This window comes from Entelurus aequoreus, linkage group LG18 (assembly GCF_033978785.1).
Source record: "Entelurus aequoreus isolate RoL-2023_Sb linkage group LG18, RoL_Eaeq_v1.1, whole genome shotgun sequence".
NCBI lineage: Eukaryota > Metazoa > Chordata > Actinopteri > Syngnathiformes > Syngnathidae > Entelurus > Entelurus aequoreus.
The window spans coordinates 48,405,517-48,425,353 of NC_084748.1; the positions used below are offsets into that span (position 1 = coordinate 48,405,517).

At 35.1% G+C, this 19,837-nt stretch overlaps 1 protein-coding gene across 1 annotated transcript in view; it reads left to right on the top strand.

Moving 5' to 3' along the window:
• The window catches only part of f8a (coagulation factor VIII associated), a 44,952-nt gene that overhangs the window by 1,709 nt on the left and 23,406 nt on the right, over positions 1 to 19,837 (top strand). Inside the window, exons 2-3 of the mRNA XM_062026225.1 lie at positions 7,861 to 7,907; positions 7,972 to 8,044. Of these exons, the coding sequence (XP_061882209.1) occupies positions 7,861 to 7,907; positions 7,972 to 8,044 (120 nt within the window). The remainder of the gene's footprint in view (positions 1 to 7,860; positions 7,908 to 7,971; positions 8,045 to 19,837) is intronic.

Sequence of the window (19,837 nt, forward strand, 5' to 3'; positions counted from 1 at the left end):
AAAGGAAACATGTTGTAGCCATGGATGAAGGGAACAACTCACAGTACGTAACTTTTTAAGTCCATAGTGGCAACAAGCATTCATGAGTTCAGCTTTTTTGTAAATAACTTTAACGTTATGCCTTTGTTGCAACGCGGGGCTGATAATAGTGTTTCTCTGGCACATTTGACTCCGTTTTGAGAGAGAAAACGCACGGTTACCAATTTGGAAATAAACGTAACGGACAGAAATATCTCAGGTTGGTTTCATAATGGATCAATGTAGCCGGGCCGATAAAGCTATATAAATATATTTAGATTTGAGTGACGCTTTAGTATAACTAAACGTTATGAAGGTGCTGGAATATTTCATGCTATTATTCAGAGGCAGCCTAAAATGAATCCTTTATTATTCACAACAGAAACGTGTACAATATCTGATTCAGTTCTGATGAGTTAAATTTCTGTGTTATTATTGGTGTATGCTGCACCCCCAATGTCCACAACATGGTGCCAGTAAGCTGGATTTTTTCAATAAAATACTGGAAAGGATAGAAATGTAGTTTGTCTCTTTTATCCGATTATTAATCGATTAATCAAAGCAATAATCGACAGATTAATCGATTATCAAATTAATCGTTAGTTGCAGCCCTAAACAAAACTAAAACTGAACTGGCTACAAAGTAAACAAAAACAGAATGCTGGACGACAGCAAAGACTTACTGTGGAGCAAAGACTGCGTCCACAATGTACATCCGAACATGACATTACAATCAACAATGTCCCCACAAAGAAGGATAAAAACGACTGAAATATTCTTGATTGCTAAAACAAAGTAGATGCGGGGAATATCGCTCAAAGGAAGACATGAAACTGCTACGGGAAAATACCAAAAAAAGAGAAAAATCCACCAAAATAGGAGCGCAAGACAAGAAGTAAAACACTGTACACAGGAAAACAGCAAACAAGTCCAAATAAGTCAGGGTGTGATGTGACAGGTGGTGACAGTACACCTACTTTGAGACAAGAGCTATAGTGATGCATGCTTGGTTATGCTTTAAAGTCATATCCAACAATTGCGACGACGACTTTTTACTGTCAACTGAGTTTAGTTTTTTAATGATGTCTGCTGGTGGTGTGCCTCCGCATTTTTTCAACGCAAAAAATGTGCCTTAGCTCAAAAAAGGTTGAAAAACATTGTGGTAAAGGAATGGCTAAATCAGGCTAGAATGAAGGTTTTAGAATGGCCTTCCCAAAAGTTCTGACTTAAATCTGTGGACAATGCTGAAGAAACAAGTCCATGTCAGAAAAGCAACACATTTAGCTGAACTGCAGAAATTTTGTGGTCAGCAATTCAAGCAGAAGCTTGTGGATGGCTACCAAAAGCACCTTATTGCAGGTAAACTTGCCAAGGGACATGTAAGCAAATATTAACATTGCTGTATGTATACTTTTGACCCAGCACATTTGCTCACATTTTTAGTAGACAGTTGTATTTTTGGTGAAAATATTGCATATTTTGTGCATTTGCCATATAAAAAACTAAGTTTTCTTCGACAAAAGGGCATAAAACAACCAAAAGAAACCAAGGAAAACAAACTCATAATGTACAAATAGATCTGAAGTTGATCTTGAGATTTAAGTGTTGAAAGTAAAAAGGAAAAAAAATGTGTGAGTTTTATTTTTTTGAACAAGTGGGGCTCTTTTGGATCCCTGAGAATTTTAGTGGAACTTTTTTTTTTTTATATGTATTATTGCTCAAAAATAATAATGAATATAAATCAATGTTATGAATTATTGATCCATTAAAGACTCCAATTACTTCACATCAAATGTTCTACTTTGAAGTATTTTGGGGGGAAATATTGCATATTTTGTGTGTTTGCGATTAAAAAGGAAGTTTTCAATGACAAAAAGAGTATAAAATAAACAAACAAAAAATATATAAAACATAATCGACGGATAGATCTGAGGTTGTTTTAAGAGATTTAAGGGTTTAAAAAAATGTATAACCTATTTTATGAGTGGGGCCCTTTTAATCCCTCAAATTTTTGGTGGGATTTTTTTCTTTGAAACTGTTATTGCTTAAAAAATAATAATGAATCAAAATCAATGTTGTTATGCATTATTGATCTGTTCAAGGCTCCAATTACTGCACATCAAATGTTCTACTTGAAATATTTTTAGGGAAAATAGTGCATATTTTGTGTGTTAGCCAAATAAAAAAAACTAAGTTTTCTTTAATAAAATGGCATAAAACAACCAAAAGAAAAGAAGGAAAAAAACTGATAATGGACGAATAAATCTGAAGTTGATCTCGAGATTAAAGTGTTGAAAGTAAAAAGGAAAAAAAATGTGAGCTTTTTTTTTTTTTTTAACAAGTGGGGCTCTTTTGGATCCCTGAGAATTTTAGTGGAGCTTTTTTTTTTTATGTATTATTGCTCAAAAATAATAATGAATCAAAATCAATGTTGTTATGCATTATTGATCTATTTAAAGCTCCAATTACTTCACATCAAATGTTCTACTTGAAATATTTTTAGGGAAAATATTGCATATTTTGTGTGTTTGCCATATAAAAAAACTACGTTTTCTTTAACAAAAGGGCATAAAACAAAAACAAACAAACAAGGAAAACAAACTGATAATGGACAAATACATCTGAAGTTGATCTTGAGATTTAAGTGTTGAAAGTAAAAAGGAAAAAAATGTGAGCTATTTTTTTTTTTTTTTTTTAACAAGTGAGGCTCTTTTGGATCCCTGAGAATTTTAGTGGAACTTTTTTTTTTTAATGGATATTGCTCAAAAATAATAATGAATCTAAATCAATGTTGTTATGAATTATTGATCTATTCAAGACTCCAATTACTTCACATCAAATATTGCATATTTTGTGTGTTTGCCGTTAAAAAGGAAGTTTTCAATGACAAAAAAAGAGCATAAAATAAACAAACAAAAAATATATAAAACATATAATCGACGGATAGATCTGAAGTTGTTTAAAGAGATTTAAGCGTTTCAAAAAAATGTATGACCTATTTTATGAGTGGAACCCTTTTTAATCCCTCAAATTTTTGGTGGGATTTTTTTTATTTGAAACTGTTATTGCTTAAAAAATAATAATGAATCAAAATCAATGTTGTTATGCATTATTGATCTGTTCAAGGCTCCAATTACTTCACATCAAATGTTCTACTTGAAATATTTTTAGGGAAAATATTGCATATTTTGTGTGTTAGCCAAATAAAAAAAACTAAGTTTTCTTTAATAAAATGGCATAAAACAACCAAAAGAAAAGAAGGAAAAAAACTGATAATGGACGAATAAATCTGAAGTTGATCTCGAGATTTAAGTGTTGAAAGTAAAAAGGAAAAAAAATGTGAGCTTTTTTTTTTTTTTAAACAAGTGGGGCTCTTTTGGATCCCTGAGAATTTTAGTGGAACTTTTTTTTTTATGTATTACTCAAAAATAATAATGAATCAAAATCAATGTTGTTATGCATTATTGATCTATTTAAAGCTCCAATTACTTCACATCAAATGTTCTACTTGAAATATTTTTAGGGAAAATATTGCATATTTTGTGTGTTTGCCATATAAAAAAAACATGTTTTCTTTAACAAAAGGGCATAAAACAAACAAAAAAAACCCAAGGAAAACAAACTGATAATGGACAAATACATCTGAAGTTGATCTCGAGATTTAAGTGTTGAAAGTAAAAAGGAAAAAAAATGTGAGCTTTTTTTTTTTTTAACAAGTGAGGCTCTTTTGGATCCCTGAGAATTTTAGTGGAACTTTTTTTTTTATGTATTATTGCTCAAAAATAATAATGAATCAAAATCAATGTTGTTATGCATTATTGATCTATTTAAAGCTCCAATTACTTCACATCAAATGTTCTACTTGACGATTTTTAGGGAAAATATTGCATATTTTGTGTGTTTGCCATATAAAAAAACTATGTTTTCTTTAACAAAAGGGCATAAAACAAAAAAAAACAAAAAAGGAAAACAAACTGATAATGGACAAATACATCTGAAGTTGATCTCGAGATTTAAGTGTTGAAAGTAAAAAGGAAAAAAAATGTGAGCTTTTTTTTTTTTTTTTTTAACAAGTGGGGCTCTTTTGGATCCCTGAGAATTTTAGTGGAACTTTTTTTTTTTAATGGATATTGCTCAAAAATAATAATGAATCTAAATCAATGTTGTTATGAATTATTGATCTATTCAAGACTCCAATTACTTCACAACAAATATTGCATATTTTGTGTGTTTGCCGTTAAAAACGAAGTTTTCAATGACAAAAAAAGAGCATAAAATAAACAAACAAAAAATATATAAAACATATAATCGACAGATAGATCTGAGGTTGTTTAAAGAGATTTAAGCGTTTGAAAAAAATGTATGACCTATTTTATGAGTGGAACCCTTTTTAATCCCTCAAATTTTTAGTGGGACTTTTTTTCTTTTAAACTGTTATTGCTTAAAAGTAATAATTAATCAAAATCAATGTTGTTATGCATTATTGATCTGTTCAAGGCTCCAATTACTGCACATCAAATGTTCTACTTGAAATATTTTTAGGGAAAATATTGCATATTTTGCGCGTTTGCCATATAAAAAAAAAAAAAGTTTTCTTTGACAAAAGGGCATAAAACAACCAAAAAAAAAAAGAAGGAAAAAAACTGATAATGGACGAATATATCTGAAATTGATCTCGAGATTTAAGTGTTAAAAGTAAAAAAACAAAAACAATTGTGAGCTTTTTTTTTTAACAAATGAGGCTCTTTTGGATCCCTGAGAATTTTAGTGGAACTTTTTTTTTAATGTATTATTGCTCAAAAATAATAATGAATCTAAATCAATGTTGTTATGAATTATTGATCTATTCAAGGCTCCAATTACTTCGCATCAAATGTTCTACTTTTAAGTATTTTGGGGGAAAATATTGCTTATTTTGTGTGTTTGCCGTTAAAAACAATGTTTTCAATGACAAAAAGAGCATAAAATAAACAAACAAAAAATATGTAAAACATGGATATTGCTCAAAAATAATAATGAATTTAAATCAATGTTGTTATGAATTATTGATCTATTCAAGACTCCAATTACTTCACATCAAATATTGCATATTTTGTGTGTTTGCCGTTAAAAACGAAGTTTTCAATGACAAAAAAAGAGCATAAAATAAACAAACAAAAAATATATAAAACATATAATCGACGGATAGATCTGAGGTTGTTTAAAGAGATTTAAGCGTTTGAAAAAAATGTATGACCTATTTTATGAGTGGAACCCTTTTTAATCCCTCAAATTTTTAGTGGGATTTTTTTTCTTTTAAACTGTTATTGCTTAAAAATAATAATGAATCAAAATCAATGTTGTTATGCATTATTGATCTGTTCAAGGCTCCAATTACTGCACATCAAATGTTCTACTTGAAATGTTTTTAGGGAAAATATTGCATATTTTGCGCGTTTGCCATATAAAAAAAAAAAGTTTTCTTTGACAAAAGGGCATAAAACAACCAAAAAAAAAAGAAGGAAAAAAACTGATAATGGACGAATATATCTGAAGTTGATCTCGAGATTTAAGTGTTGAAAGTAAAAAAACAAAAACAATTGTGAGCTTTTTTTTGAACAAGTGAGGCTCTTTTGGATCCCTGAGAATTTTAGTGGAACTTTTTTTTTTTTATATGTATTATTGCTCAAAAATAATAATGAATCTAAATCAATGTTGTTATGAATTATTGATCCATTCAAGACTCCAATTACTTCACATCAAATGTTCTACTTTGAAGTATTTTTGGGGAAAATATTGCATATTTTGTGTGTTTGCCGTTAAAAAGGAAGTTTTCAATGACAAAAAGAGTATAAAATAAACAAACAAAAAATATATAAAACATATAATTGACGGATAGATCTGAGGTTGTTTTAAGAGATTTAAGCGTTTCAAAAAAATGTATGACCTATTTTATGAGTGGAACCCTTTTTAATCCCTCACATTTTTGGTGGGATTTTTTTATTTGAAACTGTTATTGCTTAAAAAATAATAATGAATCAAAATCAATGTTGTTATGCATTATTGATCTGTTCAAGGCTCCAATTACTTCACATCAAATGTTCTACTTGAAATATTTTTAGGGAAAATATTGCATATTTTGTGTGTTAGCCAAATAAAAAAAACTAAGTTTTCTTTAATAAAAGGGCATAAAACAACCAAAAAAAGGAAGGAAAAAAACGGACGAAAAAATCTGAAGTTGATCAAATGTTCTACTTGAAATATTTTTAGGGAAAATATTGCATATTTTGCGCGTTTGCCATATATAAAAAAAAAAGTTTTCTTTGACAAAAGGGCATAAAACAACCAAAAAAAAAGAAGGAAAAAAACTGATAATGAACAAATAGATCTGAAGTTGATCTCGAGATTTAAGTGTTAAAAGTAAAAAAACAAAAACAATTGTGAGCTTTTTTTTTGAACAAGTGAGGCTCTTTTGGATCCCTGAGAATTTTAGTGGAACTTTTTTTTTAATGTATTATTGCTCAAAAATAATAATGAATCTAAATCAACGTTGTTATGAATTATTGATCTATTCAAGACTCCAATTACTTCCCATCAAATGTTCTACTTTGAAGTATTTTGGGGGAAAATATTGCATATTTTGTGTGTTTGCCGTTAAAAAGGAAGTTTTCAATGACAAAAAGAGTATAAAATAAACAAACAAAAAATATATAAAACATAATCGACGGCTAGATCTGAGGTTGTTTTAAGAGATTTAAGGGTTTAAAAAAATGTATAACCTATTTTATGAGTGGGGCCCTTTTAATCCCTCAAATTTTTGGTGGGATTTTTTTCTTTGAAACTGTTTTTGCTTAAAAAATAATAATGAATCAAAATCAATGTTGTTATGCATTATTGATCTGTTCAAGGCTCCAATTACTGCACATCAAATGTTGTACTTGAAATATTTTTAGGGAAAATATTGCATATTTTGTGTGTTAGCCAAATAAAAAAAACTAAGTTTTCTTTAATAAAAGGGCATAAAACAACCAAAAAAGGAAGGAAAAAAACGGACGAATAAATCTGAAGTTGATCAAATGTTCTACTTGAAATATTTTTAGCGCGTTTGCCATATATATAAAAAAAAAAGTTTTCTTTGACAAAAGGGCATAAAACAACCAAAAAAAAGAAGGAAAAAAACTGATAATGAACGAATATATCTGAAGTTGATCTCGAGATTTAAGTGTTGAAAGTAAAAAAACAAAAACAATTGTGAGCTTTTTTTTTGAACAAGTGAGGCTCTTTTGGATCCCTGAGAATTTTAGTGGAACTTTTTTTTTAATGGATATTGCTCAAAAATAATAGTGAATCTAAATCGATGTTGTTATGAATTATTGATCTATTCAAGACTCCAATTACTTCACATCAAATATTCTACTTTGAAGTATTTTGGGGGAAAATATTGCATATTTTGTGTGTTTGCCATATAAAAAAAACTAAGTTTTCTTTAACAAAAGGGCATAAAACAACCCCCAAAAAAACTGATGATGTACAAATAGATCTGAAGTTAATCTCGAGATTTAAGTGTTGAAAGTCAAAGGAAAAAATGTGAGTCTTTTGGTTCCCTGAGAAATACAACTGATTATATGTGGATTATTGGTGTATTTTACGTTAAATGTGCTTAGCGGTGCTACTGCTGGCAAGCTAACAGGCTTCTCTGGAGAGCCCAAATGTTATGTCATGTTTGTGATAGGATGTTCATGCTTAGTCATTTCAGAAGAAATATGTTGTCAAATATTATATCCATACAGTTCATAGGTTAGGACAGCTAGTAGCATTTAGCTTGTCGTTGTTAAATGAATAAACGTTTGTCTTTTGTCGCAGACGCTTTCTCCGGAAGCCAAATGTGGCAGAGGCCAGTGAGCAGTTTGGTAAGTGTGAACAGAAACCCCACAGTAGTTGAAATGTTAACATAAAACGTGTTTGTTGTCTCAGGCCAGTTAGCCAAGGAGCTGAAACAGCAGGACTGCTTGCAGTATGCGGCCTTCTGCAACCTGGCCATGGCTCGGTAAGTGCACGAGTCACACCTGTTCAGTTGGCACTTGTAAACGAACCAAATCCCTCAAGTAAAATATTGTGACCACACTACGGTTGTACGGTATACCGGTACTAGTAAAGTACCGCGAAACCAATGAATCATGTTCGGTACTATACCGCCTCAATCAATCAATCAATCAATCAAAGTGCATTTATATAGCCCTTAATCACAAGTGTCACAATGTAAACAAACGCCACGGGTGGATCTATACCTGACATGGGACGGCGTGGCGGTGTTGGGAGAGTGGCAGTGTCAGCAACCTGAGGGTTCCTGGTTCGATCCCCACCTTCTACCAACCTCGTCACCTCCGTTGTGTCCTTGGGCAAGACACTTCACCCTTGCTCCTGATGGGTCGTGGTTAAGGCCTTGCATGGCAGCTCCTTCCATCAGTGTGTGAATGGGTGAATGTGGAAATAGTGTCAAAGCGCTTTGAGTACCTTGAAGGTAGAAAAGCGCTATACAAGTATAACCCATTTACCATTTACATCCACTGTAATGATACCGAGTACAGGAGCGTATCTAGTCGATATTACTATTACATCTGTATTTATTAGCATCACAAAATCTTTTTAAGTTTTTTTTAAATTGATATCAGTGTTTCCCATAAACTGCCAAGATACCTGTGGCTATGGGCGTGGTCACCATGACATCATTGAGTAATTTGCATAATTTACTACAATGATATGATTTTCTCTAAAAGGGCTCAAAAAATGTATACTTACTAATTAATAAAAACAGTTTTGTTTTAAACATCCATCCATCCATCCATCCATCCATTTTACAATATAATTACAACACTTTATGCACATATTTATATACAGATTTGAACAATAAGTTATTCACTGAAATATATTTATTAATTGTGGTTCTTACAAAAAATATATCTTATAAAATATAAAAGCTAAAATGTCTCTTAAAGCTCTGCCCCTTTAATTAGTGCATACTAAATAATTTAACTTTAGCCTACTACTACAACCATATTATTTACCAGCAACATAAAGTGAAACAGAGGCCGAGGTGTCCTGCCACAGTCAGTAACAAATAAACAGAAAACAGTAGTGGTCAAATACACATAAGGCAACAAGAGAAGTATCCTACACTTCTCTTTTGTAAAGTAAATCTGAACAGCCTATATGGACATCGACATCCACTATATGATTTGCCTGAGAAGCTGGACAGGACAAAATAAAAAAAATAAAAAAGCCGAAAAATCTATTTGTGGCGGACGTAATTCTTTCGTGGCGGGCCGCCACAAATAAATGAATGTGTGGGAAACACTGGATATTATGTTTATAAAGTCAAGAAATACGTCCCTGACACATGAGGACTTTGAATATTACCAATGTATGATCCTGTAACTACTTGGTATCAGATCGAAAGCATCCAAACAACAGAAGAATAAGTGATTATTACATTTGAACAGAAGTGTTAATAGAACATGTTAAAACAAGTATATTAATAATAATAATAATTTTTTACAATTTGTCCCTCATAATGTGTACAAAATAATAGGTGTATAAATGACACAATATGTTACTGCATACGTCAGCAGACTAATTAGGAGTCTTTGTTTGTTTACTTACTACTAAAAGACAAGTTGTCTAGTATGTTCACTATTTTATTTAAGGACTAAATGACAATAATAAACATATGTTTCATGTACCCTAAGGTTTTTTCTTAAAATAAAGACAATGCCATTTTTTTTGGTCCCCTTTATATAGAAAAGTATCGAAATACATTTTGGTACCGGTACCAAAATATTACTTCAGTTACCCGGGATTTCCACTGGATGCTGAACGCCACTGCCACGGAATAGTGCAGCAGTAGTGTAGACTTTTACGAGATCTGGCGATCCGCGTGTAATCAGGTGATGAGGGGAGTTGTGGTAAAGCGAACCACAAACAGTTTATTTTGTTATACACACTCACCAAGCATTCCCCTGCGTTCCCGGCTTCCATATCAGCTTGTATGAGACACAGCCCCAATATCCCCATTTAGCTGCCCAGGATACTCCTGTTTATGATTTGTTCATCTTGGACCTCCAGAATGTCCTCGTCCAATCGTGTCAACAAGGTGAAATTACCGTATTTTCCGGACCATAGGGCACACCGGATTATAAGGCGCACTGCCGATGAGCGGGTCTATTCAGGTCTTTTTTAAGGCGCATTAAAGGGGTCATATTATTATGATTTTTTTCTTAATGTAAAAGACTTCCTTGTGGTCTACATAACATGTAATGGTGGTTCTTTGCTCAAAATGTTGCATAGATGATGTTTTACACATCATCTTCAAGTCACTTTCTGACAGTCGCTTTTTGTGGGCGCTCTTATTTACGTAGCTCACCTTCAACAGCGTCTTCTCCCCGTCATCTTTGTTGTAGCGGTGTAACGTGCAAGGACGGGAGTGGAAGAAGTGTCCAAAGATGGAGCTAACTGTTTTAATGACATTCAGACTTTACTTCAATCAATAACGGAGCAGCATCTCCTCATCCGTGGCTCACTAGTGCAACAACAACGCCCGAAATGTGTCCCGTGAACAACCGTCCCACCGAAACCCTCTAATAACTAAAGTTCCTTGGGTGAATAATGTAAACTCACTACACCGGTATGTTTTAGTGCTTTCATGGCGACTTTACTGACAGATATAAGTAAGAAATGTACACTACTTCATATTAGAAATGGCAACAGCGGAGGATGAATGTCACATAACAAGAAGGTAGAGAAAAAGAAGAAGCTTATCGACTACGGTGTCGGCATGGACTACAGTGGCGGATGTGCGCAAATTTTCAGAACTTATGCAGATCTCAAATACAGATCAGCAGGTACCAGAAGGTAAGAAAAGTTGCTTTTGCATAATATTGTGAAACAAAGCGCCAGATAATATGTCTGCTAATGGGTGCCATTTTGGGGTCCTTATACAAACACCAAATAATACTTGTATCTCTGACTACGTTAGCCGTAATGGGTCGACAATCCATCAGCAGTGCAGCTTCAAAGTCGTACTAAAACATTTTGACAGATTTTTGAGCACCGTGTGTAATGTTCTTTATTTTCAATGGAACATTTAAAGTTTTGGTGTTGTTTACTTGAGTCATATTGCTGTCTACACGTATCTCTTATGTGTGACTGCCATCTACTGGTCACACTTATCATTACACCATGTACCATATAAAATTGCTTCAAGGTCAGTAAGCACAACCACAATTATTCCGTACATTAGGCACACCGGGTTTTTGAGAAAATTAAAGGATCTTCCGAAAAATACGGTACATTTGAAAACCTTTTGACAAGTTGACTTCATGTCCATTAGGGCGTTTCAAAGTGTTAAATACGAACTGCCTGGAAAATAGAGTATTTTATTTAGAAAGTAAACAGGATAACTTATTTTGTGTTTGTTAATGGCATCCTGTTCAACACAAGCAGATTTTAGCTAAATTGAAAGGCCGCGTTAGGACGACGGGCAAATGTTGGAAGCTCTGCATAGGAATGCGAAATATGCCGCCATATTGGTGCCATTGCGCAGAAACTGAACAGAAACGCAAAGAGTCCACGGCCGTGCGGGCGCTGTTCCGCTGCCGTTGCGCGTCCAGTGAAAATCCCGGGGCTATACTGTATATTCTCAGACCCCTTCTATGGAGTGAAAGAAAACCTATCGACATGATTTGGTTGAATTTCTGAACGTATATTTCCTTATGAAGTAATAATCTGTTCCAGGGTTTATAAACCTGTTGTGAACTGTACAAGCCAATTTTGATGAACATTTGGACTTAAACTGTCATACTAGTGATAACTGTTCTTATTAGAACACCAAGTGTCTGTTCTGGATATTTGTGTTGCCAAAAGCAAAACACTAACATTAACTGTTAGAGTATACCCAGAAAAGGGGGGCCAGTGGGGGATAATTGTTTTTATGACCCTCCGAGGAAGTGCACGTGGTCTCCAACAGGAAGTGCACATGGTCTCTAATGTCATCTTCTCTTAAATAATGCCTTCATTAACATCGTAAACACATGTCCAGCTACCGATCACATGTCCTTACCGATACAGCCTCAAGGACCTTTTTTCACATGAAGGAAATGGAAGGCATGGTGTTCCTGGGATTAAAGGCCTCACCTTTTCTCCTCCAAACATATTGCTGGGTATTGTGGCCAAACAGCTCCATTTTTGTTTCATCGGACCACAGAACTTTCCTCCAGAAGGTCTTATATTTGTCCATGTGATCAGCAACAAACTTTAGACGAGCCTTAAAGGCCTACTGAAAGCCACTACTACCGACCAAGCAGTCTGATAGTTTATATATCAATGATGAAATCTTAACATTGCAACACATGCCAATTCGGCCGGGTAAACTTATAAAGTGCAATTTTAAATTTCCCGCTAAACTTCCGGTTGAAAACGTCTATGTATGATGACGTATGCGCGTGACGTCAATCGTTGAAACGGAAGTATTGGGACACATTGTATCCAATACAAAAAGCTCTGTTTTCATCTCAAAATTCCACAGTATTCTGGACATCTGTGTTGGTGAATCTTTTGCAATTTGTTTAATGAACAATGGAGACTGCAAAGAAGAAAGTTGTAGGTGGGATCGGTGTATTAGTGGCTGCAGCAACACAACCAGGAGGACTTTGACTTGGATAGCAGACGCGCTATCCGACGCTAGCCGCCGACCGCACGGATGATCAGGTGAAGTCCTTCGTCGCTCCGTCGATCGCTGGAACGCAGGTGAGCACGGGTGTTGATGAGCAGATGAGGGCTGGCTGGCGTAGGTGGAGCGCTAATGTTTTTATCATAGCTCTGTGAGGTCCGGTTGCTAAGTTAGCTTCAATGGAGTCGTTAGCAACAGCATTGTTAAGCTTTGCCAGGCTGGGAATTATTAACCGTGTAGTTACATGTACATGGTTTAATAGTATTGTTGATCTTCTGTCTATCCTTCCAGTCAGGGATTTATTTATTTTGTTTCTATCTGCATTTGAGCCCGATGCTATCACGTTAGCTCAGTAGCTAAAGAGCTTCGCCGATGTATTGTCGTGGAGATAAAAGTCACTGTGAATGTCCATTTCGCGTTCTCGACTCTCATTTTCAAGAGGATATAGTATCCCAGGTGGTTTAAAATACAAATCCGTGATCCACAATAGAAAAAGGAGAAAGTGTGGAATCCAATTAACCCTTGTACCTAAATTACGGTCAGAGCGAAAAAAGATATGTCCTGCACTGCCTCTCTAGTCCTTCACTCTCACTTTCCTCATCCACGAATCTTTCATCCTCGCTCAAATTAATGGGGTAGTCGTCGCTTTCTCGGTCCGAATCTCTCTCGCTCCATTGAAAACAATGGTAGAATGTGAAGAGTACTTCCTCTGGTGACGTCACGCTACTTCCGGTATGGGCAAGGCTTTTTTATCAGCGACCAAAAGTTGCGACCTTTATCGTCGTTGTTCTCTACTAAATCCTTTCATCAAAAATATGGCAATATCGCGAAATGATCAAGTATGACACATAGAATGGATCTGCTATCCCTGTTTAAAAAAAAAATAATTCATTTCAGTAGGCCTTTAAGACAGATCTGGTGGTACAGGCTTTTCTGACATCTTACAAAAAACCAACACGCATTAATCCGCGTAATGCATTATTTGGTGGTCGGACAAATGCGATAAAACTCCACTATGCAGTTGACAATGGCGAGAAAATCCGTTACTTTGATTTTACCAGCCTGTATCCATTTGTTCAATCACCAAGGAATACCCGGTTGGTCATTCTCTGGTAATTCACCGCAATTTTGACAAAATAGATGAGTATTTTGGGGTTGTTAAATGCATGTAAATTCCACCTAGAGGGCTCTATCATCCCATTCTGTCTTAACCCTCTCAGGGTAAACTTATGTTTCTTGTGCCGCACATGCGTTGATCAGACAGTGCAGACAAGCGGGTGCAAGCATACTGATGATGAGAGAGCCTTGCATGGTGAATGGGTGTCTTTTGAGCTTCAAAAAGCTCTGGAGAAAGAGTATCGCATCATATCAATACACCAAGTCATTAGGGGTGTAACGGTACACAAAAATGTCGGTTCGGTACGTACCTCGTTTTAGAGGTCACGGTTCGGTTCATTTTCGGTACAGTAAGAAAACAACAAAATATACATTTTGGGTTATTTATTTACCAAATTTGCAAAATCTTCCACCAAAAATATTTTTCTTAGTGTAATATTTGATGTGAAGTAATGGGAACCTTGCATAGGTCAATAATTCATAATAACATTGATTTTGATTCAATATTATGTTTTGAGCAATGACAGTTTGAAAGAAAAAAAAAACAGCTTTGTTTTATTAGTCAATATTGCAACTTTTTCTAAATTACATTTAACCTTTATGCTTTTTTATTTCACTTTTGTTATGTTTTTGTTTATTTGAATAGTATTTTTAGAATGTGCCGTGGGCCTTTAAAACATTAGCTGTGGGCCGCAAATGGCCTCCGGGGCACACTTTTGACACCCCTGCTATAGATAATAAAAAATGAAATGTGATAAATCTATGGATAAAAAGCAGAGCCTGGCGACGCATGCGCGTTTATCATAACTCCCCCTTTTCTCTCTGTCTCTGCCCCTCCCTCACCAATGCTGCTGCGCGCACAATTTGTTTTGTTTTTAACCCCTTCTTAACCCTGAACGTACATTGAAAATACACGCAACCCTAACTCAAAATGCCGGACATTTGAGGCATTTAATAAACTGCGCCCTGACAGCTCCGCAAAAGAGGACATGTCCGGTGAAAAGAGGACGTACGGTCAGTCTATCCTAGCCCGTTAGCTGCTAGCATGCCGTGTGTTGTGCCTCGGTGTGCATTGTTTACACAACGTGCGTTACGCTACTTAATATGTCCGTGTGGAAACTTGTTCGTTACACCTCCGAACCGAACCGGAACCCCCGTACCGAAACGGTTCAATACAAATACACGTACCGTTACACCCCTACAAGTCATGCATTTCCAAAAAAGGACAAAATCAGTCTACAGACTGTTAAACATGTCTGAAAGCAAAACAGGAAGCCGGCGGGTATCCTCCACATGTAAAAACTGACCAAGACCAGCAAAAATGCATACAAGAGTACTATGAAAAAGAGGGAATCAAGTTGAACCCTGAAAAAATAAAGGTCAACAAAGCAATCAGAAGCTGCAATAAAGTACTTTTAAACTCACTCTGGGGTAGGTTCAGTATGCGCGATAACATGCCAAGTTGTGAACTAATCACAGAGCCTGAGCGATTGATTAAAACTTTTATTAGTAGATTGCACAGTACAGTACATATTCCGTACAATTGGCCACTAAATGGTAACACCCGAATAAGTTTTTCAACGTATTTAAGTTGGGGTCCATGTTAATCAATTCATCAGTCCTGTTTAATTTTGCAGGATATAACAATGGTTCAATGGAGGCAGGCCTGTGGGCAGCCTTGTGGTGTTAATGTGTTTGTAGGCGCCATGACAACAGCATACACTCGAATGGAGCTCTATAATCTCCTAGATAAGTCAGGGGAAAGAGTCCTGTACTTTGACACAGACAGTGTTATCTTCTGTACAAAATCAGGGGAGTGGGAGCCGCCACTCGGCCCCTTCCTTGATAGATTGATGATGTTTCCGATTTCCTGACAGAATTTGTCTCTACCGGTCCTAAATGGTTGTGTGTGGTTGGGGGCGGGGGTGTGGTTAAGAGGGGAGTATATTTACAGCTAGAATTCACCAACTCAAGTATTTCATATATATGTGTATATATATATATATATATATATAATGTATAAAATACTTGACTTTCAGTGAATTCTATATATATATATATATATATATATATATATATATATATATATATATATATATATATACACACAGTATATATATATATACAGTATATATATATATATATATATATATATATATATATATATATATATATATATATATATATATATATATATATATATATATATATATATATTTATATATATAAATAAAAGAAATACTTGCATTTTAGTGTTCATTTATTTACACATATACACACACAACTTACATTACACAGTAATGAAAACACAGTTGTTCTACTAACTGTACTGTGCTTGCTGCTTACTAAAAAAACCAAAACACTTACCTTTCACTATTTGAGTAGCCTTTGTTCTGCCATTTGCGTACTGGCGAGCGATCTCTGAATCCGGGAAACCTACCAAGAGTAAGGCTCGTAAAACTCCACTGTGCAGAGGGGGGGGGGGGCAAGATGAAGGTGTTCCTGTTTTCTCTCATGTATGGTAATCAACAGAAATATATTTTTCTAACCCAAGGACTTCAAAGCGGAGAGAACAAAGGATCTGCCCAATTTCCAGACGACCTCTTTTTGAAGTATTTTACGAACTCTCTTTGAACTATTTTATGGAACTCTTTTTGAACTATTTTACGACCTCTTCTTTTGAACTATTCTGTAACCAAAGGCAACGCTGTTTACGACCCACTTCCCTCTGGAAGTGGAAGCGGTGGTCGGAGAAAGTAAAATAAAGAAGGAGGAGTGCAATCTTTTGGCAGAGCGTGCTGGAGACTGTACAAGAGTACAGTGTGTCCAGGCGTGTCTCCTCAATCGAGTCCAAATTGAATTCTGTCTCTGTTTAATTCTTTGCCTCTTGTCTTGTTTAATAGATGTCATCAGTGTTTGAACCTGACACCCGACCATTAAAAAATCAGAACTGATTTGCTGTCGAAGCATCCTGTTGTCTTATGTTCCGAAATTACGATTTCAAAACGAATGAAAAGGAATTTAGGATTGTTCGAAGCTCTACACAAGTCAAGACCTAGGATTCAGAAGGTTATACTCACAAATGCAGGTGCAGACTTGATCAATTATATCTGCCAGATAGCATTTAACATCGTAAAAAGTGTAATTCCTCTCTCGGACCATCAGTACAGAGAACTAAGGAGGAAGAGGAGGGTGATCAGATTTATTGCTGACAAAAAAGTAAATCTGTCTAAAAAGAAACTGGAGGATTTATTTTCCCGCTTCTGGGTGCAGCACTACCTTTCATTACAAGTTTGATAACCGGCGGATAGAAAACATGGAACATACACAAAAAATGTATTTGGTACGTGATCATCAACTTAAATCTTACATGCAGATGGAGCATGGAAATACTTCACTATGTGAAAGTGTGCAAAACGAACTAGACAAAGAAATGATTGAGATATTGTCCAATAACAGTATAGATGTGTATGAGAAGGCAAACATATATTACATCGATACTTGGCTGTGGTTAAGCAATTTGAGCGTGAAAAAGCTCACATAACACTCTCTCTACCCGAATCCGATGCAGATACTTTATGGACCGTTGTTAAAAAAGATACGGTTGTGGAGAATGTTTTAAGACACATACCTAAAAAGTCTTGAATATCGTGGAATAGACAGGGTGAAGTGATGATTTACGGCAAAGTGGTCAAAGGTTCTCACATTTATGATTTGTTAAAAAACGTTACTGCGTCTTATAACGTTCGTGGAGAATCCAGACCTATTGGCTGGAATGCCTTTTTAAAGTCGCTTGCCGGTTTAAACATTCCTCTATCATCTGTACCTAAATCTCAAGTACGTCGAGCAATAGCCGAATATAAGAGTGGCGCACGCATGGGTTAAAGCAGTGGTCTCCAACCTTTTTGGAGCCAAGGCACATTTTTTGCATTGAAAAAATGCGGAGGCACACCACCAGCAGAAATCATTAAAAAACGAAACTCAGTTGACAGTAAAAAGTCGTTGTCACAATTGTTGTATATGACTTTAAAGCATAACCAAGCATGCATCACTATAGCTCTTGTCTCAAAGTAGGTGTACTGTCACCACCTGTCACATCACACCCTGACTTATTTGGACTTTTTTGCTGTTTTTCTGCGTGTAGTGTTTTACTTCTTGTCTTGCGCTCCTATTTTGGTGGCATTTTCTCTGTTTTTGGTATTTTCCTGTAGCAGTTTCATGTCTTCCTTTGAGCGATATTTCCCGCATCTGCTTTGTTTTAGCAATCAAGAATATTTTAGTTGTCTTTATCCGTTTTTGTGGGGACATTGTTGATTGTCATGTTATGTTCGGATGTACATAACTGCTCCACAGTAAGTCTTTGCTGTTGTCCAACATTCTGTTTTTCTTTATTTTGTAGCCAGTTCAGTTTTTGTTTTGTTCTGCATAGCCTTCCCTAAGCTTCAATGCCTTTTCTTAGGGGCACTCACTTTTTGTTTATTTTTTGTTTAAGCATTAGATGCCTTTTTACCTGCACACTGCCTCCCGCTGTTTCCGACATCTACAAAGCAATTAGCTACCTGCTGCCACCTACTGATATGGAAGAGTATTACACGGTTACTCTGCCGAGCTCTACACCGCACCGACACTCAACAACACATCATTTGCAGACTATATTTTTACCCCAAATAGGTGAAATTAGATCATCTCCCACGGCAGACCAGACTGTATCTCACTAGTGTGCCGCGGCACAGTGGTTGAAAAACACTGGGTTAAAGGACTAAAAACTACAAATAAGATAGTGGTTACACTTCTAACTAAAATATGGTCAATGTTAAACATGTAAACATTTTTCTGAATTGTCGTTTCTTTATTTGACTTTTTACCGTGCATTTTCTTTCTAAAGTTTAATTTGATAGTATTTGATCATTTTTTATAGAAATGTGACCAAAAATTAAATACATTAACTTTGAGTAGACAGTGTGATTTTCGTTTTTATTTTGACATGTTTTTGTTGTTTTTGTTTTTGTTTTTTATCCATTATTACTCACTTCTTTTCCTAATCTTTTATTTTTCTAAAATATTTTCTTCTGTATTTTGTTGTTAAAAATATTGTAAATATTTAGGTCGCATTTAGTGTGCGTGTGAAATTATACCAGCTGCTGCAATTTATTCTACATTTTTGAATTTTGATGAAACTTGTCTGTTGTTGATTGAATTAATGTTTTTGTACTAAAATAGAAGCAGATACACCGGCATACAATTTGTAAATGAAATGTATTTAACATTTGCAGATTGAATACAATCAAAGGAATATTCATGGGAGATTACACATGTATACAATCTTTTAACAAACTGACATACCATAGCATCATTACAAAACAAATCACTGGTGTACATACTCATTACTTTATTAAAGGTGTTACCCTTTTGTATATTTATAAAAAAAATATATACAATGCTGTCTGCATGTTGTGGCAAAATTGCTTTGCATCGGTCTTCCAGAGTAAATTATTGTAAGAAACTGTTCAATTTCTTTAGCAAATGTTTCTGGAGGGTTTCCAAAACCGTCAAAAAAGTATCCTATCTTGTTTTTTTAAATATAAATGGCTACCCAATGCTCTCCAGGTAGATGAGAAGGATCTGTGTTGACTACAAGCATGCTGGGGTGTTGGTCAACGCTTTCTCGGGCCAGGTAATCACATGGTAAAACACCCAAAAAGTCCAAATTGTTCTGTTTTCTTGAGGGCACACTGGTTATTTCCATAGTGTTCATCTTAATAATGATAGTAAAGTAAAACCTGACGCTTGTTTGAAACTTGGAATCAGGCCGTCAAACACAGAGTAGCAGATCAAATTAACACCGCGTGGGAGCCGTGTTCTAAATCTGACTTCCAGTTTGACGTTTCCTGATTTGATTAGTGGGATATTTCCTGATGCACCACAATAGGGTTCCAGATTAAAACAAAACAGAGTATATCCGTTGCGTGATATTGCAAGGGGTCTATCATTTAAATGGCG